The 24,248-nt window shown below is 41.2% G+C and overlaps 1 protein-coding gene across 1 annotated transcript; it reads left to right on the top strand.

Moving 5' to 3' along the window:
* The first annotated feature begins 7,527 nt into the window (after positions 1-7,527).
* On the top strand, positions 7,528-16,294 carry ARL14EP (ARF like GTPase 14 effector protein). The gene is made up of 4 exons (XM_084262869.1): positions 7,528-7,613; positions 11,489-11,986; positions 13,008-13,138; positions 15,646-16,294. Exons 2-4 carry the CDS (start codon positions 11,564-11,566, stop codon positions 15,872-15,874), a joined length of 783 nt encoding a protein of 260 aa, XP_084118995.1. The 5' UTR covers positions 7,528-7,613; positions 11,489-11,563; the 3' UTR covers positions 15,875-16,294.
* Positions 16,295-24,248: the final 7,954 nt, after the last annotated feature.

Raw genomic sequence — 24,248 nt, 5'->3', positions numbered from 1 at the left:
TGACTTTGACACTCTAAAGTACATCAACAAAGTGGTCTTAGGTTGCACATGTTTTACTGTGGGTTTTTTGGGGGATAGGTGGGAAACAGTTTAATTTTTTCCCATAATTTATAAGAGGCTTTCCTGGTTTACCTTTCAAAATGACAGAGGATAAAACATCCAAAATTTGACTGCTTGAACATTTTTGTCTAACACAACCTAAAACAATATGCAATGGGTTTATATTAGTTTTTATAAGTTAAACCCCACTATGTTTAGACTCTATTTGCGGGACTTGCTGGTACCTGCAAACAGACCGATTAGTTGCAGACAAATGCAGCATTTTCTTTACAAATACATAATAATGCATGAAATCCAAGGGGCAAAAATTATGTTTTTAGGTCACCGATTTGCTGCACAGCTATAAACTGCTAGACAGTGCAACTGCCTCCCATGCTTTAAGGGGGAAAAAAAACATCACTCTCCAATGCGAAAACACAAAGGATATAAATAAACTTGATTTCAGGAACAGTTTCATGGGTAACTGTCCCGTTTCTATAAGGATTTCAAGAAATCATGGCAATTCCCATAGCTACAGTTAACAGAAAAAGTTTGGTGTACAGTGAGTCACAGAGCAGAATGCTGTAGAACTGCAGAATACATCTATAGAATTTTCTGCAGAGCCTAACCCCTGCAACAGAAGAGGAAGCTCACTAATACTTTCTTCTTGGTTTAGGCAAACACCCAGCTGCACTGACCACTGTAACACCAAGGCTTTATGTTTGTTGAGCTGTGCAACACACTTGATAGTCAAACGTGAGATCATTTTCTGACATTCCTTGTCACAAGCATTTCAGGACTCACTGATCCAAGAATCTAACTGAAGAAATGTGGTAGATATGATGTCTTCGCAACAGCAGGCTCAGCAAGCAAAAGTACTCTTGCAGCAGGGCCTCACTAGAGCAACAGGCTTTACTAATATGTTTCCTATATGAATACGCCAGTACAACTGCACCAATAAAACCTTACACAGGTGCCCTCAGGGACATGTCAACACTGAGACTTCCTATGTGCTATTCTTACTTTGCTTCAGGATTTCATCAAGTCCTTCAACTTCTCTGTGCAATACTATTTAGGACCTCCTCAGTAAGATAATGAGTGTTAAGACAGGTGTGATTTGCCCTCAAAAAATCCTTTAAAAATGCAGTATATACTAGTTACCCATAGCAGCAGAAACACTACTATGCCAGTATAACCATGCCAACAGAGTAAATCTTTTCCTTGAATAAATATATCCCAGGAAAATTTCTGCCTTTGCAGGCAGTATTACACACAAGAGTTTACAGGATATGGCTAACAATCACTGCTAGCTATTTGTCCTCTATAGGTTTTCTAAAACTAAGACTTAACCACAGTGGTTGTCAATAGATGGTGACAGCTATACAACCAAATCTCCTAGACCTGAATGCTTATCTGTCCATTCCTCCTCAAGTGTTCAACTAAGACAGCCTTAGAGCTTGTTCTCTTCAGCAGACAGTATAAAAGAAATGCAAAGTAACCACAAATCAAGCCCTACTGTTGACCAGGAAACTATCATGAAAGGCTTCCTGGAAGGATGCATAACCCATACACCCACACTTACATTCAGACACAGTGCCCACTCATTAGCATGTATTCATTATCTGTGATGTTTGCTTCCTTGGACATAAGAGTGCAGTGGGAAGTACTAACAGATAAATAGGCAAATGTTTGACCATACACTAATGCAAAAACAGTAGATTCCCCATTTGTATTTGATTCACCTACTGTCAGATTAACAGCCTTCATTTTGCATCAAACCAAGCATGGAGAGGATATTTTTCTTAGCAAAGGTCTAATCTTAAATTCCTTGAACACCCAAACCTGTTACCAGTGAGTAAGCATTAACTGGTCGTAGGTCCGTGCAAGTCCTAGTTGCTCTCTAGGAAGTGAGAAAGAAGCTGGATGAAATTACTTTTAGAAACAACTAAAACTAGTGTCCAAGCTTTCTGAATCAGAAAAAAATCAATACCTTTATAGATGGGTAAGGAAAACTTCTGCTGAAAATCAGCACTATCTGAGATACAAATGTTAGAACAAAATGCTATCTCTGTCTACTGGAACTTTCTAATGAGATACAAACCTGGCAGAGAGATCCCACACCAATTCCAAAGGATAGCAGACATCCATGTTTCTAAGCACATTCTCTCCAGCCTCGAAGCAAAGAACACTATAGCAAGAGGGTGATGCTATGTCATCTGCAAAGTTGCTCAAACAAGAGGAACAGACTGGAAGTAGCAGCCAAAATCCTGCTCAACACCCAAAAAAAAGATCTCACTGAGCAAACAGAATGTTCCCGGCAATAGATTTAGAAAGGCTACGAAGAAATTGGCCTGGAAAGGGCAAAAGATTCCCAAAGAGGCATCCCAAACTCAGATGCCAGTAAATCAGATTATTCTCATTGTGACACAGTGAGAAACAAAGTGTTGAAGACCTTTTAGTGGATTTTTTCAGCCTGACAGAACTGTATTACTCAAAAAATCTGCATGATATGAATCCAAATACTCAACATTTGTGCATCAAAATGTAAGTGCAAATTTTAAAAATAATCCAAACTTCATAACATTGTCATATTGAGATTAAAAAAACAAACCATGACCAAGTCAGAAGGTGATGTAAGCCAGTTCATGAATGCTTTTATATCCATACCTTACAAAATAGAAGTTATTATAATGTTACAAAATATCCAAATACAGTTTTAAAGACTTTATTTTTTAACAGCTTTGTAATGATGTTCAGACTTCTGGCAACTTTTAAGATTTGGTGTGAAAGCAACAGTTCTGTTGCTGACAAGTCATTACTTCATGACTTAGATAAAGTGCAGCACTTGGCATCGCGTTTTCTACAAGGAAAAACTTATATGGGCTACTTACTTACATGAATGTCTTTATGTTTGAGTGTGTGTGGATAAAAGAATGAAATCAGCACTCACCCTTATTTGAAATAAACTGTATTTGTTTAGATGCCATTCAAATGAAACTGTAGGTCCCTATAAAAGGGAAAAACAAGACAACAAATTGGCAACACAAAAGGAAAAAAGTAATCAGTTGGACAACATAATTTTAACAGCAACATAATAAATTCTTTAAGGTCCTTTTCTTTCACCTTCCACAAAATAATGTTTTGGTTTCCTGAGCAATATTTAAACAGTCTGATACTTATACCCAGACTGTAAGTCACAAAAGAAAGGAGTCTTGCTGAACTGGGGAATATACAAGGTGCATATATATAGGAATATATGAGGTGTAATAAGAAATCACTGCTTCCAAACACATTTTAGGATGTAAGCCAAGTTTGTCACCCATTTCTTCCACCAAACCTTTATTTTTTATTATCAAGTACCTAGTAATTCACAAGAACCTTATCAATTGATACAGCCCCTTTCTTCAAGTCTTCCTACTTCTTATGCAGTCTCAAAGGTTCTAAACTACACCTAGCACACAATTTCTCCCCTTCCCACTGAATTTACTAGAGTACTCCTGGATAATAAAGGTTTTCTTTTTCTCATTTATAAGTCAATGATTCCTACCAAAACTGTCAGCTTTTTCTTCATCTTTCCCTGCTACAGTCACTCTTTTTATCTAAGACATGTTTTCAAAAGAGCACATGACAGGCCTTCATAAGAAACTCACATAAAAAGTCAAGGCAGACTTCATCAGTGTGTTCTAGCACACTTGCTAGCAGCTGGACACAGAGAGATTTGCCTAAAAACTGAAGAAACAGGATCCCTGGTTGTAACAAAAATATATAACTTGTTAGATGCCTTTTCCCTTATCAAATATTCCAAATACAATAAAATGCAAATTTTATTTTCATTTAACAGCTCAGTTTAAATGAGACCATTCATGCAATGCAAAAGGTTCAATAAAAAAATTAACAGCATCCTCAAACTTGTTTAGATTGAAGAAGAAATTAAATCAAATCTCTGACCCTAATCAGTATTTTGCTCATTTCTAGGCCAGCAGTTTATACCTGGATACTCTGTAGATGAACTGAATTTCTGGAAGCTTTTATGGATAAGCTGTAAGCTCTTAAAACAATGCTGCTCCTGTGATAAATAAAGTTACAAATAACTTAAAGACCCAGTAGTGCTTCTGAAGGAAAAATTATCAAAAGACCTACTTTTTGTGCTTTCCCAGGAAGTCCTCTCTGGAAAAACAAATTTCACTTTATTTTCTCTGAAACTGAGCTGACCTACCTGGCATTTGTCCTGTCTTGAATACAGTACTCATACCATATTTTTCTGAGTCTGTCCCAGTGTTTTCAAGGTCAGTAACAAATCCATCACTGTTTCAAATTCTGGAAAATCAGGGCACTAGAAAGACATGGCAATTTTAAAGTGATGATTATGTCAATATTACTTTATTCAGTTTTTATATGTGAGTGAACTGAGGCACATACTAACCCCTGAATCTTAGCAAACAGACCAAAGCTGGATTCAGAGCATGACTTCTACTCCTCTTCAACATAAAATCCATTAAAAATTACCTTGGCATATTCCTTTGTAGCACAAACTTTGAACAGTTTTCAGACGCACTTATGTATGAAACTAGCACATGGAGTCAACTTGCACTGGCAGAGAAACAAATTTAAATTCCAGCTCAGTATTATCAAAATACATGAGAATATTTTTACCACATTGATGAAGCCCACAATCCCGTTATCATCTGCCATATCTAGAATCCTTTTACTTTAAACCCCAAACTCCTCCCTCTTTAAGGCACAATTCCATTTACATAGATAAAAACTAATGTGATCAACCAAAACCAGTCTAAATCCATGAACTGCTGCAATTATGTTGCAAGTTAACAGCTGAATAACCCAAAAATCTGTCTCTAGCCCTATACAATCAGCCTCACAGATTGACACTAACACAGTGAATACACACACCTCACTGCTCTTCCTCTATTTATTTAATACAAATTGATGTCACAACCTGTATCGCAAATATCTCCTCTCATGAATTATTCCCCTTCATTAATTCCACACATTTCATCCCAAGTCAGCAGAGGAAGACTTATTGAAGCCTCCCTGAATGATAGCACTTTGCAGCCTCTCTTGTCATCACTGAGCTAATGTATGACTTAAGCAATATAAATGGAATTTATAATGGCTTTCTTTAATGGTCAGATGGAGAAACAGAAAATGGCACAGCCTACATACTGTCACATTATGATTAAAGCTTTATATTCCCGTGCTTTAGAATCCTGGGTATATCCTGAAGCAACTATAAAATAATTTCTCACCTCCAGGGGTTTTTAATTCTTTTCGGACAACTATTCCACCAGTCCTTCAACATTTTTACAAAGTTAGATGAAAAGACATCCTGATTTACAGTCTTCTATTTTAAAGGGATACAGACAACTTCAAAATCTTATTCCTATCTGAAAGTATCCTGTAACTGATTTTTTACCAGTACTGACAAAGACTACCGTGAATAACAGACTAGAAGAGAACCTCCCCCAACACAACTTTGCACCCTTGGATCTTTTGTGCCCAGTTGGCTTCAGAACTTTTTTTTTCCTAATGGCAAAATATAGCAAAGCCGTAAAAAAACTACTGCTAGGCCTCAATAAAGTAATGTATTTTTAACTTTTATAGCTTAAGTTGGCTACATATTTCAAGACACGTTTAGCTCTTTAAAGCAAAATTAGTTTCTTTTAGCCTTGGGCAGTATTTGCCAAATCTAAGATTCTGACATAGCTTCAGTTTAAGTAAGCTTCCAATGAAAGCTTTTGAATAAGAACTTTAATCATCCAGATCTATGCCCAAATACTTCTGTTGAATCAAGACTGGTTTCTAACTCACTGATCAATACTGCAGCTCAGTCTCAAATCTGTTTATTTTTAGAAAGAGGTGTCATCTGTTATCACACTATCCATCAGCTGTGTCAAACCCAAAGTAATGGCTACAGTATTACTCACTATTCTGTTACCAATACTGGTTTCTATAGCTCATTTAAATTATTGGTTTAGTTTCATGCCATGCCTTTTCTGTAATTGCTCTATTAATTCAGTTCTCTTACTATTACCATCTAAAAATCTGCTGGAAAGACAGTAATTATTTAGTTACAAATGATTGGGGAGGGAACTTAAACCTCTAGCACGACTGAGTGGCCTTAATTTGTTGCTAATGTTATCAGTCTGTGATACACTAATGTACTATGGGCAATAGGTTCGTGTGGGCAGAAACATATAGCAGATGATCTCAGATCTTTTCTGTCTCGTTGTGCCATAACTCAGCAACATGCAGCTATTGAGCAGGGCAGGAGCAACACAAGTAGAGCAGCCCAGCGCCTAACAAGCCTGTGTGTCACAGCTCATTTATCAGAAGGGTAACGTTTTCAAACGGCTACCCTACCTTGGAAGAGGTTTGGAAAGAACAGTCAACCTCTGAAAAATCCTAGGTTAAATCCAGCCAGGAGAGACTGGCAAAAATTGGAAGATACTCTCACACAGCACTTTTTCTTGTAAACTCTAAACAGAAAAAAAAGGAACAAAAACCTTCTGCAGGTGTGAGTGGTAATGCAAGGCATCTGACTAACGTCATTACAATGTGTAACCAGAGTCAGCATTAGCAATTCGAGGTACTTATTAGGACACCTGTGTTCTGTTTACTATCCTTTCAAAACCTCCAGAAATAAGCAGGGTGTGCTGTCACTAGGAAGCAGCACAACAAAGAAAGAATACTCAAAATTTCGTTAACTCCTCCATTGTCCTGAAAACAGGGTTAAACGCAGAGTTCTGGAAGGCATTCTACTGACAGAGAAACTGATGGGCTTTTGTCCTAAGCGAACACCTTTTCACGATTGGTGTTTTGTTTTAAGTAATGCTTCGGTAGCACTGACTTCGGGCGGGAGTGGGTGGGGCGGAAAGGGATATAACCTCAGAGATTGCCCTCGCCTGACCACACTGACAGCTCTCCCTACTTTAGACAGGCCTCCTCATCAAGCTCCCTCACCTCCCGAGGCGCCAGCAAGGGCGCGGGGCGGTTTGCCACGGCCCCTCCGCAGGGCACAGCCCTTCGCTCCGCACGCTGTGGCGGGGAGGGCTCTGCAGCTCCGCCCCGAAGCCCGGATTGTTCTCTACGCCTTCGCTACCTCCAGCCGGCGGCAGGCCGCGGGGTGCCCATGGGGCAAGCGCCGCTTTCGGCCGGCTTCACTCCCCTGGCACCGCACCTGACCCTTCCTCTGCATTAGCCGCGGGTGAGGACGGCAGTGCCCCGCCCCTCTCCTCCTACCCCAGCCGACCGCTGCCTTCCCAACCCCATCCGCGCCCGCCACATGGCTGCCGCGACCCGCCCCCAAGGCACGTGATCCTGTCCCCCTGGGGCTGGACTGTGCTCCCCTCCCTCCCACCCTCCCCGGCCGCGCACGCGCAGCGTGAGCGCCGGGCGGCGGCACGTCACGTCGCGCGCGAGCCCACGCTGGGGCGCGTGACCGCTCCGCTCCCGCCCGCTGTCTCCGGAGGCTCCTCCGTAGCGATCGGTGTCCGGTGTTTCTCGCTTCGGACCGGACGCGCCGCCGCGGGGCCGCTCGGCGCTTCTTCTGCCCTGTGGTGAGCCGGAGGCCGGGTGGGGCGAAGGGTGGTTAATGGCTGCTACGAGCAGCGCTGGCGTCGCTGGGGGAACGCAGGCGTGGGGTGCCGGCACCCCCGCGCTACGGTGAAGGAAAGCGCGCGGCAAGGTACCGGGGAGGCCGCCTGCCGCCCGGGGCGGCGCGGGGGCGCGGCCGCCAGCGGGAGGGGCGGCGCGAGGCGGCGGGCCGCGCCAGGCCCCGCGGGGCGGCCGGGGCTGCGCTCGCGCGGGGCCGTGGGCGGCCTGGGGCGCGCCGGGCTGCGGAGAGCCCTGCCCGGTAGCTCCCAGCCACCGTCAGTCGCGCCTGCCGCTCGTTTCCTGCGCGGCTCTCCGCCTAGCCGGACCCGCGAGCTGGCCGCCCGAAGGGTCAGTGCCCTCCGCAAAAGCAAGCGGGCGGCTGAGCTTCCCGCTGGGCTAAGCCATCGGGCCAGAGGCCGGCACCGTTCTGTGGGGGTCTGTGGGGGGGTGGCGGAGAGCTGCCGCGCATCCCGCCTCACGCGGGGCCACCGCTGCAATTTCAGGACCGGTCTCGCCCTTTGACTTTTCATAAGCCGGTGCTGCCGGCCTGAACTGCAGCTTCCTCCGTCCTTTGTTTCTTCTTGCAGCCTTTGCTGAATCCCTGCTAGTGCGGCAGGCTTGTTTTGCACAAGTGCCCATCCTCATTGCCATCTTCTGCTTTAGCCTATTGCTTTTGGGGCAGTAAAAACTAATTGAGGTGCATGTACAAGCCTTCAGTTAAGTACTTGCTTTTCAAAGCCCTCATCTATTTCTACCAAAGAGAATTCACAGGCAAAAAAAGCTTTCTACTCCTCCCCAGGGGAGGAGAGAAGAAATGCCTGTGAAGCTTCTACCAAGAATTCTTACAAATCAAGTGGGTGAGATACTTAACTTGTGTCACCAGTACAGTGTTGTTTGAACAAACTGTGACAATAGACTTGATGTGTTTGCCCTCTGTGTAATATAGTGGTATTTCAGGTGGTGTAGTCACCAGGCAGAACATACACCTGCCAAGGGTGTAATAATTGCAATAATTATTTCCTGGTTTACAGAAACAAGTTCTTTTAACTTCTTCCAAGAGTTCTGACTTCTACTACGCCTGCAGATTTGAAAATTGAGATCATCACTTTTCTACTGACCTACTGTGCTTCCTAGTCCACACACACAAACCCCACCTGCCACACACAGCAGGAATCATTCAAAACTAGACATTAGCATTTGAACCAAGCTCGCTGCATAGCCCACAACAGGCTCCTCTGAATCCAGTTACATGGTACTAACATTTTAACAGCGACTTAGCTAACTCAGATGCTTTGATCATACACCATGCCCGTTACCTTAGCATGAAAGGCAAACTTCGTACACCCAATGAAAATAAAAGTTTAATTCAAGTATAGCTGTAAGATGGTGAAGTTTGACAGATGGTCTTTGAGAGGGGAAAAATAATCAAAGCCAGTACCACAGTGAAAGTACGTAAAGAGGCAAAGGAACTTTTACATAATACAACAGCACTCTCATTGACATCTACACTTTGCTCCTTATTTGTATTCTTCAGTGCAGATCTGAATTGCTCTGCAGGATCAAGACTGTGGAATAGGTCTTGAGTGATTTCAGTCAAGAGCTCAGATAGCATAGCAATTTAGTGCTGGAGTAATTCTAGGTCTTAAAATACAGGGTTAAGGTTGACCTGAGAAATTGTGTTAAAATTGCTAATATGTAAGTCTTTCTGTTTTCAGATAACTTGCAAAAAGAAGCAAGTTTGCTTTTTTTTTCCCAAGTGAAATACACACACACCCTGTTTTGCAAACTCATATGTTTGCAACATTGTGCCTCTCTTCTTCTGGAAAGCTGGACCACTCTTATCAATAGGCTGAGAAAACTTTTTAAAATAATTGTTCAGTTACATTCAGTTCCATCTTGAATCAGATACAAAGTTACACTTTAAAAGAAGTTTACTGGCCTGGGTATAGCCCAGCATATAATTTATATTTGGAACAGTTAAATCACTATATAATGGCATGTCCTATGCAAGACCTTTAAATCACCATCCATACAGTTTAATATATGGAAATGTGTTGTGTGATGCCTTCAGATGTACACATCTGTTTCAGAAAAATTAAAGTATTACAATCAAGAGGATTTCTGCAGCAAAGGGGCTCCAGGCAGCGCCTTTTCAGAGACATTTTAGAAAGCTATTAACTTATTATTTGCTGTTAAAACTTTTGCATTGCTGTTTTCATATTTCTGTATACTGGGTAACCTTGCACATATGTCATTAGGCATGATGCCGTTTGCTTTTATTGAAAGCAGCATCCCAGGTTATCCTTCCATGATACAACTGGCTGATAATTTTATTGATTAAAAAGTCATATTGCCCTGGGTGGTGGTTAGCATGAATGTCATGGTTTAACCCCAGCTGGCAACTAAGCACCACACAGCTGCTCACTCACTCTCCCCCCAAGTAGGACGGGAGGGAGAATCAAGAATGTAAATATAATGTTAAAAGGGAGGGGGATGGGGAGAGAGGAAACTAGCACACACACAGAGCAATACAGATGAAAGTAATTTCTTGCTACCAACCAATTCCCAGACAGTCCTGGAGCAGTGCCTCCCCCACACCCTCCCAGTTTTATTGCTGACCACCACATCATATTGTATGGAAGGGGTCAGCTGTCCTGGCTGTGTTCCCTCACAGCTTCTTGTGCACCCCCAACCTACTGACCAACACAGCAGTCTGAGGAACAGAAGGACCTTGACACTCATAAACACTGTTCAGCAGTAACTGAAACATCAGCATGTTATCAATGCCATTCTGAGTACAAATCCAAAACATAGACCCACACAAGCTACTGTGAAGAAATTTATCTTTATCCCAGACAAAACTAGCACACAGTGCTTTTTAGCTTGCCTGTTTTTTTCTTTGCAGAGTAGCTGGGTGAACATTAAGTTCCCAGTTAGGCTGTATTTATTGTAATTAAGGTTCTCAGAGGTTTTGAAAGTAAATTAATTCCTTCCTTTTGGTAGAAATTTGTCCTTTATGTTGTAGTAGAGCAGAAATATGAGATGGGCTCAGGCCATGATGTGTTTGGGCCAGCATTGGACATGTTCTAAGCTTTGGCATGGGTATGAGACCACTCTGCAGTGTTTCTAACTGACTTAGTGTTTAACTAACTGCTTAATGCTTACATCAGACAGGCATGGCACTCAAAGAGCTGCACACCAAGGCCACGTGACCACCACAACTGCACACATCTAGAACCAGCAATGCATGTCTGTACCTCAGGCTCTTTCTTGAAAAGGCTCAGGTTGATTCTGTGTCTGCTGCCTTGCACCTGCTACACATTGGAGAACACACGGGAAAAGGCTTTTGGATGTGAATGGCTAACAGACATCAGACAGCCTCTGCATCCTACCTTCAGCAGCCTTTTCCCTACAAGCTACTTGGGAACAGATTGGGTGAAATGTTTAGCTATCAGACGTCTCTTCCTGTGGGCCATCTTCACAATTCATCTTGACAAACAGGGATTGTGCCAAGAGAGGAGTCCCCTCTCTGGTGGCCATAGCAGGTTGCGGTCTGAAAAGTTCCTCCACCTTGACCCCAGATTGCTTTTGAGAAGGAAATGCTACTGAACATTTTTCATTTATATTTGCTGTAGCTGGGAAAAAAAGGCCTCAGAGTAATAGAGGGTGTATGGTTTAATTCCAGAATTAAATTCAGTGTATTTTTAGTCTTATCTAGACTAAAAGGCTTAATTTCTTTACATGTTTGGGTTTTTTTTAAATTAGTTTAACCTAGTCTGTCAAGCTCACTGTTAAAGCTTTGCAGCACAAATCTGATTTATTTGAATGCTTTCTCTAGGGTGATCTTCATAGAAACTGCTAAAGACTTCACAGGATTCATTTTAGCCAAAATAATTTGCTCAGATAAAATAAAATGGATCCTTGTTCAGTTGGAGTTCAGCTTCAAGCTACCAATGAATGCCATAAAACCTACTATACCCGTCACACTGGCTTCAAGACTAAGCAAGACGTATCTTCATCTGACCTAGTGTTACTTCAGCTTAGGACGGGAATAACCCTTTCAGACAACAACACGATCTGCTTCCACCACGCAAAGATTTACATTGAAAGGTTTGAAGACTTACAGAAATCATGTTGTGATCCCTTCAACATACACAGAAAGCTATCAAAGAAAAACTTACGGCCAATTGACTTAGATGATGCAACTTTTCTAAGCGCCAAGTTTGGAAGACAGTTTGTGCCTGGTTGGAAGCTCTGTCCCAAGTGCATGCAGATCATAAATGGAAGCGTGGATGTGGAATCCGAAGATCGCCAAAGAAGAAAACTTGATCCGGACGTACGTATATGGACCCATTTTCCCACTCCCTAAGTCCTGCAAGCTGTTGGACTTGGGCTTCGTATAAGTCCTACCTCAAGAAATTAAGTTTATTAGAAAGATGTAGGGGTGTAGTCTTTTAGATGTGTGGGAGTTTGATGTATTTAAACCTTCATTTGGAGCACCTTAAAAAAATTCTCTTTCCTAATTAAATATTGTTGCCTTTTAAATTAAAATAATTGTGTCTACGAGGGTGACTTAAAACTTGTAAGTCTATAAGATACCAGCAGCAGTCTGGTACTTATAAGTTGTTATTCAAGCCTTGTGAAAAACAAGCTTGTGTTTTTAGTTAAAACTGAACACTGCAAAGGTTCCTTCTAAGGATATTGAGATAAACTTTTTGTTTAGTCTCTTCTGTTTAAAAAAATCCACTTTCTCTGGCAGGCAAATCATTATGAAGTGAACCTGCATTGAGGTGAATTAAGTGTACTCTTGTGGTGCCTGAACTGCAAAGGTCATGGTGTTTGTTCAGGGTCAGTAATGAAGGAGTGTGGGAGTGGGAGGATGATGCTTTGAGTGCTGGGTTTGGAATACAGCTTGTACATCGTTGGATGCTGTGTTCAAGACACATGCAGGTAATGAGAAGTGTGGGCAACCAAATCAGCAAGACCTCATCCATATATGCCCTGTAGCGAAGCAGAATTACCTTCCAGGAGCAGTTGTCCCTTTCAGCCGAAGGGCTGTTGATCAGCTGTATTTTTCAATTATATGTCAGTATGATTAAGAGACTGATGGGGATGAAATTTGAAAGCCTTGTTTAAAACCGCTATAATTAAGTTCATATTACTGGTTTCTAAGACTGGTACAGTTCTCCAGTATAAATATTTTAAGGCTTGAAGTTGTTTCTTTTGGGAAATCCAGTGCTTAAAAGTTGAAGTCAAGAATATACCTAAGGCATTACCATATCCTGGCTAGACTGAACATTTTATTATTAACTTAGGGTTGTATTTGTGATTAAAGGGGATTTTCTGTCTTTGTTCAGGGGCGTACAGCTAAGGCTTTGAAGTCTCTACAGTTTGCTAATCCAGGACGACAGACTGAATTCACTCCTGAGACCAGTAAGAGGGAAAAAAGAAGGCTGCAAACAAAAACTGCATCACTTAATTCAGACAGGTAAACTGTTTCCTGTATTATCTTTCACTTCCACTTCAAAGTAAAATAGCCTTGATGGTCAGTGTCCCTGTAACACTATAACACTATAACATTTTCTGTGTGTTGTTTATTGATTGCTCTTTTGTTTTTGAGGATGTTAAAGCTCATACTCATTACAGCAAAAAGCAGAACAGAAAATGAAGTGTTAGCATACAGTCCATAGTTCAGGCAATTAGAATACATGACAATACTACACAAATCCATAGGTGAAGCTGTTCATTTATGCATAAACTAAAATTCTGATAATAGATTGAATCCAATTACAGTATGGCGAAGGAGACTACACTTAAAATATTGGAGTTATCTTTCAATAAACACAGTAATTACACTTTTTAAACAGAAGTGTGCAAGGTAGGACCTTACCTTCCATTTTTAAAAGGAATCACAGAATTGTAGGGGTTGGAAGAGACCTCAAGAGATCATCATTGAGTCCAACCCCCAAGAGTTTGTGTCCAAGTTGGAAATACTAGATAAAAAATTACAACCTTCTATTCTGGCTGATTTAAAATTACTCTTTCTACAGATTAAAAATACACACCTGAATTTTGTCTGTCATTCTGCATTAAAAGTTTGGACCAATTCAGTCTTGTCTTAACAGGAGAGGGATAGAAGTCCTGGTTTTAAATAATCTCACAAGAGCTGAAACATTCATGAAAGATGACATTAATGCCTCTTCCCTGCTCTCCACCTAAGTTTCTTCTACAAGAAGTTCTAAGTTCTTTCTACAACAAAGAAACAGTCACTAGTTGTGCTGTCCAGAAATCATATATCATTTTCCCCTTTATTTATGTCTTCTACTCACCTTGGGCACAGGTTGCACCCAGGGAAATTCTGTTGCAGTGTTAGGAAAACTTTTTCTACGTACCTTGTGAAATCTGAGATCAAAAGCGCTGGGACATCTCTGACATTAGAGCTATTCAGAACTCAACTAGATGCAGCCCTAAGCAGCCTAATTTGAGGTCACCTGGCTGTGGACAGAGGGTCAGATAAGGTGACTTCCAGAGGTCTGTGATTCTGCAATTTAACATAATTGTTACAGAGATGGGTAATGTCAAAAGGCTAAATTTTTAAATTAGGAAGTGCACACCCTACGTGATTCTACATGACCTCCTGAGAATTACAGCTCCACATTACAAAAGAGAAGTAATTTAAGGGAGCATTTCACACCATCTGAAAGGTAATCTGAAGATTATTAAATACTCATAAGTGCTTGAATAAATGGACTATTGAAGAAATAAATGCTTCTCATTCTTGAAATTATTTCAAAAGCACTATACTGGAGATACAATTAGGACTGAGAAAAGTTGTCAAATACGGTAACACATACAGAATCACAGAATATATCCTGAGTTGGAAGGGACCCACAAGGATCATCAAGCCCAACTCCTGGCTCCACAACAGGACTGGACAAGTCAGAGCATGTGACTGAGAGCATCGTCCAGATGCTTCTTGAGCTCAGTCAGGCTCAGTGCTGTGACTGCTTCCCTGCAGAGTCTGTTCCACTACCTGACCACCCTCTCAGTAAAGAGCCTCTTCCTAATATCCAACCTCAACCTCCCCTGTATCAGCTTCATGCTGTTCCCTCAGGTCTATCACTGCTCACCAAAGAGGAGATTGGCACCTGCCCCTTAGCCCCCCTTATCAGGAAGCCATAGGCAGTGATGAGGTCTCCCTTCTCCAGACTGTACAAACCAAGGGACTTCAGCCTCTCATAAGACTTCTCCTCCAGACCCTTCACCTTCCTTATTGCCCTCCTCTGGACACTCTCCAATAGTTTCATGTCACTCTTCTACCATGGCACCCGAAACTGCATGCAGTACTCGAGGTGAGGCTGCCCCAGCACAGTGTAGAGCATGACAATCACCTCTCTGTACTGGCTGGCAACACCGTGCTCAATGCACCCCAGGATACAATTGGCCTTCCTGGCTGCCTGGGCACACTGCTGGTTCATGTTTCACTTGTTGTCAACCAAGACCCCCACATCCCTCTCAGCATGGCTGGCCTCCAGCATCTGATGTGCATCTGGATGTGCAGCCACAGCTGCAGAATCCATCACCTGCCCTTGTTGAACTTCATGCTGTTGGTGATTGTCCAGCTCTCCAGTCCATCCAGTTCTTTCTGCAAGGCTTCACCACCCTCACCAGAGTCAACAGCTCCTCCCAATTTGGCATCATCTGCAGGTTTACTTAAGACACCTTCTAGTCCTGTGTCCAGGTCATTTATCAGACTATTAAAAAGTGGATCTGAAATGGTGCTCTGGGGAACCCCACTAGTGACTGGCCACCAGCCAGGTGTAAGTCCATTCACTGTCATCCTCTGGGCCTGACCTTGAGCCAAATGCCCATCTCATGCAGTATGGTTTTTTTATATCCACATTAAAATTAACACCTTAAAGTAAAACTTCTCTCCACAACTATTTGCAGCTCGGATTTTTTTAAGCTAGAAGTAACTGTTGTTTTTTTATACAGGCAAGTTATACCAGCCAAGAGTAAAGTGTACGACAGCCAGGGGCTACTGCTGTACAGCGGGATGGACCTCTGTGATTGTCTGGATGAAGACTGCCTGGGATGTTTCTATGCCTGCCCCAAGTGCCGCTCCAACAAGTGCGGAGTTGAGTGTCGCTGCGACCGCAAGTGGCTGTATGAGCAAATTGAGATAGAAGGAGGAGAAATAATTCGAAATAAGCATGCTGCTTAGTGTATGTTCCATGATGTGATTAAACACAGCACATTCATCATTTAGTGGTTTAATGAAAGCCGTTAGAATTTATCACAAACCATATGATTAATGTCCTCCTTTTCACATTCATTTTCAGTATGATTAGGGAAATAAGCATATCCACTGTCTTGTCACACTTCATTCTACCTTGTACTCAGTCTTGTTAGTCAAAGTAAGCTCCCATTGAACAGTCTTTCATTGTATTTGAGTACAAGGTGCTAAGTTTTTATACAATGTATCCTGCATCACTCACTATTTCATGTCCTGTTTTGTAGAGTGTACCATCTCTATGTACATGTAATTTTTCCTTCTTTAGTTCAAGATACCATGTTTTTGAATCTGGTTTATGAGAAACATTAAGAATTCAGTGAATTTGCATGCAGTATTAATAAAGCTTTCTCCAGTATTAATAGTGAATGCTGTCTCTTCTGTAGATTATCCCAGCTACATCTGATAAATTCAGTCCTGTTCACTTAAATGGATTCAGGGCCATTTAGGAGTTCAGATCCCATCCAAGTTACTGGTATTTGAAATCAAGGTATCCTTACAAATCCAAGCCTCACTGTTAAAAGTGTTATTAAACTGTCAAAGCTTTGAACAGATGTTACATATTTAATTATGGTACTGTTTTGTCTTCTCTATAACACAATTTAAATATTTTTTCTGTATTACCAGTCTGTAATTAGACTGGTACTTCAACACTGCTCCCACCTTTTTTAGCTTTTTACTTTTTTTAAGGTAGAGGTTTAATGCAGCTGAAATGAATTTGAAGGCCTGTTCCCAAACTAAGAATATTCAGACTGCTACAGAACCCCCCAGATGAATTAAATTATGTTTGGTTAATGCATTATCTATCCACAGAACATCACAATTTCACAGTATGACAACATTTAGGGAAAAGAGATTTTATAATTGAAAGCTTAGCAACATGAAGTGTTATTCCTCAGTATTTTTGTTGTGTTTTAGATAAATTTCCTATTTCTGTGATAGACTTGGAAGTTCTGTGTGATTATTGAGCCATGTTTATTGAAGAACACAGTTAACTATTGATTTCTGAACACTTGGGAAGCTGGTATAATCTTGGTATTTTTCCAGAGCATTTTGTTTTCTGGTAAGTATCAGGAAGGGTGCCTTGCTGAAGCCCAAGATTGCGCTTGGAGTCGTACTGACACCTGCCGGTCCTAGGGAAGTGTAAGCATCAACTTTCACGGCTTTTTCACTGAGCATGCAACAACAATGAAGGGACTTTCTTTTTTGTTAGAGCATTGGCTATTCTTACAATGGATATTCCTCTCGTTGGCCTTGAATTACAGCCACATTTATCACAAGAACCATCACAGGGGTTTTAGGGAGAGCATCACATTACGCTTTTCCAGATAGCAACACCACAACTGAGCAACACCCATAGTTCACCTTAGATGCGAGTGGCATCTAATACGTTTTACTTTGACTACAGAATATGCTTATCCTGACACAGCAGTTAATCTTGGGTGCTTGATCCATGTTCAGAACTGCTTCATCTCTTAAGCAACTTTTTGAACTGGATGAAAATATGTATAGACATCTCCATGAAAGAGGGAAAAGACTCGGCCAATCTTGTAAACTTTTTACATTTTATTTTTAGAATTAAATCAGAATCAGCAGTATCCAATGTTAATAAATTTAACAGGCTTCCTTCCAACTATTTGAAGAATATAACTTGTCCCTTACATCCACAGTTAAACTTTGGATTCAGTAACTCTTAAAGCATTTCACTGGAGGGAAATACAACTCCACCAGTAGCTTAAATTTCCTTGAAAATCCCATTACAAGAGCTGTATTTCTCCATCTCCATTAAGTCTCTGAAGTTAGTGTATTCAGTGTCTCAATTTACAGTCTCACTAGCAACAAGTGCTTTCCCAAATAAATCACTCCAGTTGCTACCTAACAAAACACACAGGACTGCTGTTTGGATAAACCTGTGCTCAGTACTGGGTGCTGCTGAATGCTGTAGAAGCTACAGGAGACTTGAGGGGTTTTCCCCAGTAAAACAGGGCTTTTTGTTGTTTGCTCACATGTCCTGCTCATGTATCTAGGGCGCTTCCATTTCACTGCATTTCCTTAACACACCTAGGTTGTAGTACATTAAGGTCAGTAGTATGTTTTTACATACTTTCATGTCCCCCTTCATCTATTTTTCTGTGAAGACATTGTTACAAGTCAAACTTTTACCATCTTGTTAGATTTAGAGCCCTTACAAGTATGAATTTCTTCAATTACCCCATTAAAATAATACACAAGCTATCATCTAAATGTGACTGTACATTGTTCCAAATAGCATAAGTAGTTCCCCATCTTTAAGAATTATCCTGCAGCGAGGCCTGTTAAACAGCATGTTCTTTTCACACAGCCAAAGGAAACAACTACTGTCCATAAAAGCTGAAGTTCATAAACCAGGTGTAATAACTACTTTAAGCTCTGTGTGCATTAAAGAGGAAAACTAACCACAAATAGACTCCAGTTACCATCTTAACACTTGCCTTTTGATAGTAATTGCAAAAATTGATGCTTAGACAAAGTTTACATATTCACAAGACAGAAATCAATGAAAAACTGTGGTTTATGAATAATACATATCTCATGAATCAATTTGAGCTTATTGAACAGAAGTTCCAGATTTGTGATCTCTTAAGCACAGTGTTAAGTACTAGTTTAGCTTCTCACACAAACTTCGCATCCAGTTTAAATATGATCAAATTTAGCATCTTCTAAAGTCAGCAAGAATTCTGTGGACCTTGTGACTTAACACACAACTTGAGACAAGGTTTCTCCACCACCTACCCCCACTCCTTATAGCAGAGTTCAAAGTTTCAAAGTGATGAAACATGCCCTGGGATTCTTTCTATTAAATATTCTAATAATGAGTTTAAGTATCCCACAAGATAGCACAGCAGGCAATTAACTCAGAGAAGGTGTTATATATTAATGATTTCAGCATTTATGCTACTAAAAAAAACATTTATCTTCAGGATATATATATAACACCTTATAATATAACCTCATCCCTTCATGAATTTGTGGAGTTGTTTTGGTTTAATCAAGTTTATAACTCTTAGGAAGTAACATAAGGAGATTCACTTTTGAACCTCTTGGCTGACCATTCAAGACATCAGAAACAGCAGGAAGCAGACAGACCTACACAAAAGTCTGGATTTTATAAATCCAGAAGTCAGAATTAAAGCCTCAGGGGAGGGAAGAACAAATGAGTTCATGTGACTTTTTTCTGATTTTTAGACCTGGTTTAATGTTCTTTTTTAGCATTTTCATATAGATGTTACCATTATTAGCTAGAATGAATCTATGGACAACAGCACAGAAGCTTGCACTGAAATCCCACAGAGATACAGTTACAGAGAGGTTAAATATTCAGGTGGACATCTATCATCTCTTGGGTGACAAACAGCTACACCTTGCTGGAATCAGCATTAAAGCCTCTGACATCTAGTCTCATGAAAAAGCATAAGCATGTAATTTCTACTTTCAATTTGTTTGCCTCTGAAATTAAAGTAATGGTTTTGGTCATGTTTGTATCTCAATGAATGCAGAGTTTCAGCATTTTTTCAACTGACTTCTCAGTTGCATGCAGTAGCTTGTAACTTGCAACCTAGATTCTTTTCCCCACTAGTTCTTCAGCAAACATTTCATGAAGTTTTATCCACCTTTACACGGACTTCTAACCAGTCACTATCAATGACATTTATTTAAACAGCTAAAACAAGCTTTTAAATCCTACTTTATTTAAAATATTATATTTGTATTTAAAGAAATTAATTACAAATTGCATCTAGTGTTTAGCAATGTAGAAGCTGTAACCAGATCTGTTCTTATACTCATTGACTGCAATTAGATTTCAAATCAACAGGTCTCCTCCAATCACATATTAAAAAAAAACATTGTGAGGAGGAGCAAGTGGGTGCAAATGAACTGCTCAGTTCTCTCTTTGTGGGGGGTTTGTTCAAAACTCATTATCCTGCTCTGAAATAGTGTGCTTACGTTTAAATGTTTCTCGTACCCAGCAGAGGGCATCAGCTTACTGCAAACCTGGCCATGAACCGCTCCTGATGCGCCTCTTAGAGATGCATCCCCAGTCATCTGGGCAGAGGGGATTTCATTACTGGACAGATTGAGGAATCAAGCCCAAGGCAGGAGGCGTTACCACATCAGTGAGACTGAAATACAGCAGCCTCAGGTACAAGATTGTCACTTAAACATAAAAGAAATTGTTTTTCTTCTTGGTCTTTATAAAAGCTTCTCACACAGCCCCCACAAACACCTTGCTTTTATATAGATTCATTTACAATTTACAGTATTCACTATGCAACCTTGGTTTAAAGCTTCTACCTGAGCATTCCTTCCAAAAATCAGTATTAGGCAGCCAAGAAACCCATTCACAGCAGCATCCTGCAGTCAGCAAAACAGACTTTCTGACATCCTCACTGATGCTGCTGCCAGCACACAATACGCAGCTGAAGAACCACATTTGCCCTGTTTCCCAAACAGATAAATACTGTGATAGTATTTTACCGAAGTAGCTACAACAGCAACCAGAAGCAGCCTAGCATAGGCTGTGGTAGGGCAGGGTGGGGAAACACAAGAGAGGCAGCTGGAAATGGGAAAAGTTTCCCTGGGTCCTCTGCTATTACTAAGCAGAGATAAAGCTGCTCTAATCCTTCTCTTCTTCTCCCAAGTTCCTGCATGTGTACTCACCAGCAAATTCAGTCTGCATAGCAAACTAAGTGACTTATCCTTCTAGGCTCTAGCTTGCAAAAAACGAACTAGAGGGCAACAAAATCAGTTCTCCAACTCGGCCACAGGTGACAGCACTATCTGCTATAACGCCCTGAGGGTAAACAGTGATCTATCTAGTGCTCATGCAGAGCCCCAGACTGCAACCAGCAGTAAAAGCATTTCTCCTTAGTCATCTTCTGATTGTTATCCTTCCATTTCTTCTTGCATTATAATTGACAGCTCTACCGACTTTAAATTGTTCATTTTAACTACTGAATTAATACAGACAATATAGATTTACCTATTAAAAAAATAATTAGTCCCACAGGCACCAGTTAAGCACCCCAAGTGAACCACTTAGCAGAACCATCAGAACTTAAAAACTTGTCAAAGAGAAATCACTAAGATTCTACTCAATTCACAGCTATTAAGCCCTCATAAGTCATCTAAGAAACTTGAAATAAGGATCAATGTTCTCCAGAGCCCATCCCAGATAGAGAGGAAACAAGCATCATAACTTAATGCATATATAGACTACAGAGCTATTCCATTAACACAACTACTTAAATGTAAAGAATCAGATTTTACTGACTTTCAGTAGCAAAGTAAGCTTCTTGAAGTCAGCACTTCTTGCTCCAGTTCATGCTTCCAAGGACTACCTGATAATCCCAATGTAGCCAAGAGAGTTAGTTTTTGCTTCATTGTCTATTGCAAGATTCAGTACACAAAAACTCTTAAAACAAACAAAAAAAACCCACCATGATCCCCCCCCAACCATCAAACCTCCAAGTTGTCCCCTTCCTTCTGTTTTATAGCATGGTAGTGCTTGGGCAGGTGGCTGCCTTGGCAGTTTCCAATCAGATGGGCTGGATCCTCCCAGCTGACTTCAATGCTGCTGGAACCTTTCTCGTTACATCCGGCTCTTCTTAATAGTTATCTTATTAATTAGAGCGGCTGTATTGCAGCTTAGTTTACAGTTATTAGCTTTGTGCTGATTCCTGGGAGTTTCAGCTCAATGTCTAAAGAAAGGAGAAAACTGGGTTATTCTTCCACTAAATATGCATGTGTAGCATGCTTAATCTCCAGCCAGATTCCTTAAATTGTACTAGCTCCTCAGATCATCACCGGGGGAGCCCCAAATCTCAGTTACAGTGTTCTGTCAAGCCACTGTGTTTATGTATTTCATTGGCAACAGCAAGCTGCTCTGTCTCAGCAGTGAGCTTGTAGTAACTGTCCTGCGACTTCAGTGGAGTTGTGTAGGTGGGTATGCAGGCCAAGCAAATGAGGGCTTCTGCTCTGTGATATGTGCCATGATGACATGCTGAAGCTGGTCAGGCTGTTAATGCAAAGACTACATACGCTTTTGTGCTGACAACACAGGAGTAGAGATTGTGCCCAAGATCCTATAATCTTACAAAGCCACTGCAGAAGGCAGCTACAGAGCAACCATCAGTGTATGCCTAAAATTAAATCTCCTTCTGTTGCTGGGGTCCCAAAATAAATTATTCAGGTAACCTTCATGGGACTGACTGTAACCTAAAGACCAGATCCAGAGAAGCCTGAAGTCCCTATGAAAGTTTTGTGCTCAGTGCCTGGATCTGGATTTGCGTATCTGGACTTCCTGTTGGAGTTCAGAGTCAGGCTTGGAGATGGGGGCAAGGCGGCTGAACACAGAGAGGTAGAATAGATGACTTTTCATGTGCTATGTGTTGGATGTAGTCATAATAAACTAGCTGGGTAGAAAGCACAGAGTAATTAACTTATACTAATGGAAGTTGGTTAATTTTCTTAAGAGGAAATTTTCTTCCTGCTGTTGTATTCTGGGCTTGTTTTTGCTTTTATCAAAACACCAGGAAGGCACAATTTATCCAGCCTAGTCTGTGCCAACTGCCTCCGCTTTATGACTCCCCTGTGTTAATTTCTTGTCTGTGAACTGCTGACTCTTTGAAGTAAAACATTGGGCTAGATCTGGTTTGGAGCAAATGAGAATGCAGGGCTGCTGACAAAGGACATCCATCATAGGAATTGCTGCAGAAGGTGTCTGCAGCTTCTGCTCCTCCCGTGTAAGAGAACTGCAATCCAGCTCCACATGTACACACCCCCCATCCCAACCAGCTACCTCCCAAATGGGGGTAACACACTGAGCCACAGTTTTGTCTAAGTACATACCAATTCCTTGCCTTTGGCGAATATTTTTCCCCCAGAATGGCAGAAGATAACCCACTAACTTTGTACCTGTGGTTTATTTCATTTTAATCTGCACAGTACCCTAGATGGTCTAAGGTTGACTCATCCTGAACCTCATCAGGTATTTTTTACCTCTTCCAAATCTCTGAGTGTCCGTGAGTGTGGAAGCACTTACAGGAGTGTGTATGCAGTTGATCCAGACAAACTGGTTGGAGCTCACCTCTCAGAAACACAAGGTCCAAATGACATGGTGTAAGTTGCTACTGATCAGAGAGGATTTGTTTGAACTTCCCCAAAAATGAACTGACATTTCTGCCTAAGTGGAAGTTCTGTCCTGTAGGCTACGAGAAAGGGGGGCTGCGTTTCACTGGCTTTTATTTGCCTTAACAATTAGTCAGTATTTAACTGGAAAGTTGGAAAATATCCTTCTGCATCATCTGCTTTAATGGGATCTGAAAGGCCCATTCATCACTCAATTACAGCTGGAAGCTGGCTTGGTGTTTTGGTACTACCAGGTGCAAGAGAGTGCTCCTGGAGGAATGGAGCAGTAGCTCTTTTCCCCCTTGACATCTCTCCTTTACTCTGACTCCACTCATTTCGTAATTTGAATTTTTTTTAAGTAAATTGAAACCCTTTGCCTGCTATCCAGCACTAGCTGATGATGCTACTCATATGTCAGAAATTGCTACTGACATTTCAATTTTGCTTTATTTTTACCCTTTCCTTGATAGTATTATAGAGAACATTTATATTTGAATAAAAAGCAAATAATGCATGTCAGAGTGTGCATCAGGGAATGGATGTCAAATTGTTTTTCCAATTACAACTCTATTTCAAATAGGGTAACGCAATTAAAGGATAATTACTAGAAGTGCAAAGCCAAGGTTATGATCAGAAATGGTTACCCTTTCACTTCTAAGTCCTGTCTTACTAAATAAAACATTCCTGTGGGGCAAGTTACTCCACATATGCACAGGTATCCAGAAGAAACCAAAACTCCGTCAATAGCTCTGTATAGACTACCATGTTCTGGAAGGAGAACAAAAATAGGCAGCTTTACCACTGATCAGTAATGGCAGAAATCACTTCAGGATAGGATATTAGCAGTGTGTTAGTGGTGTTTTACAGGCAGTATCATAATGTGCTTTTAAATAGCAGTCGTGGTAAACTGATTGTCTTCTTAATACTGAGGTCTTGTTTCTTTGACAAACTCTTAGCCACAAAATACAGAAAAAATCTAATGGTGTTCTCAACACCCTGTTGGGTGGGTTATTGAGCATGTTTAGCACTGCACTCCAGGGCAACCACAACAAGGGCCAGGGGAGGTTGTCTCCTCAGTGGAAGGGGTGGCAGGTGAGCTGCAGAGCAGAGCCTTCAGTCCCCGAGTGGAAGTGCAGCC

This window comes from Gallinula chloropus, assembly GCF_964237585.1.
Source record: "Gallinula chloropus genome assembly, chromosome: 4".
NCBI classification, from domain to species: Eukaryota; Metazoa; Chordata; class Aves; order Gruiformes; family Rallidae; genus Gallinula; species Gallinula chloropus.
Note: the sequence above shows the minus strand (reverse complement) of the source record. Positions and strands in the feature narration are given on the sequence as shown.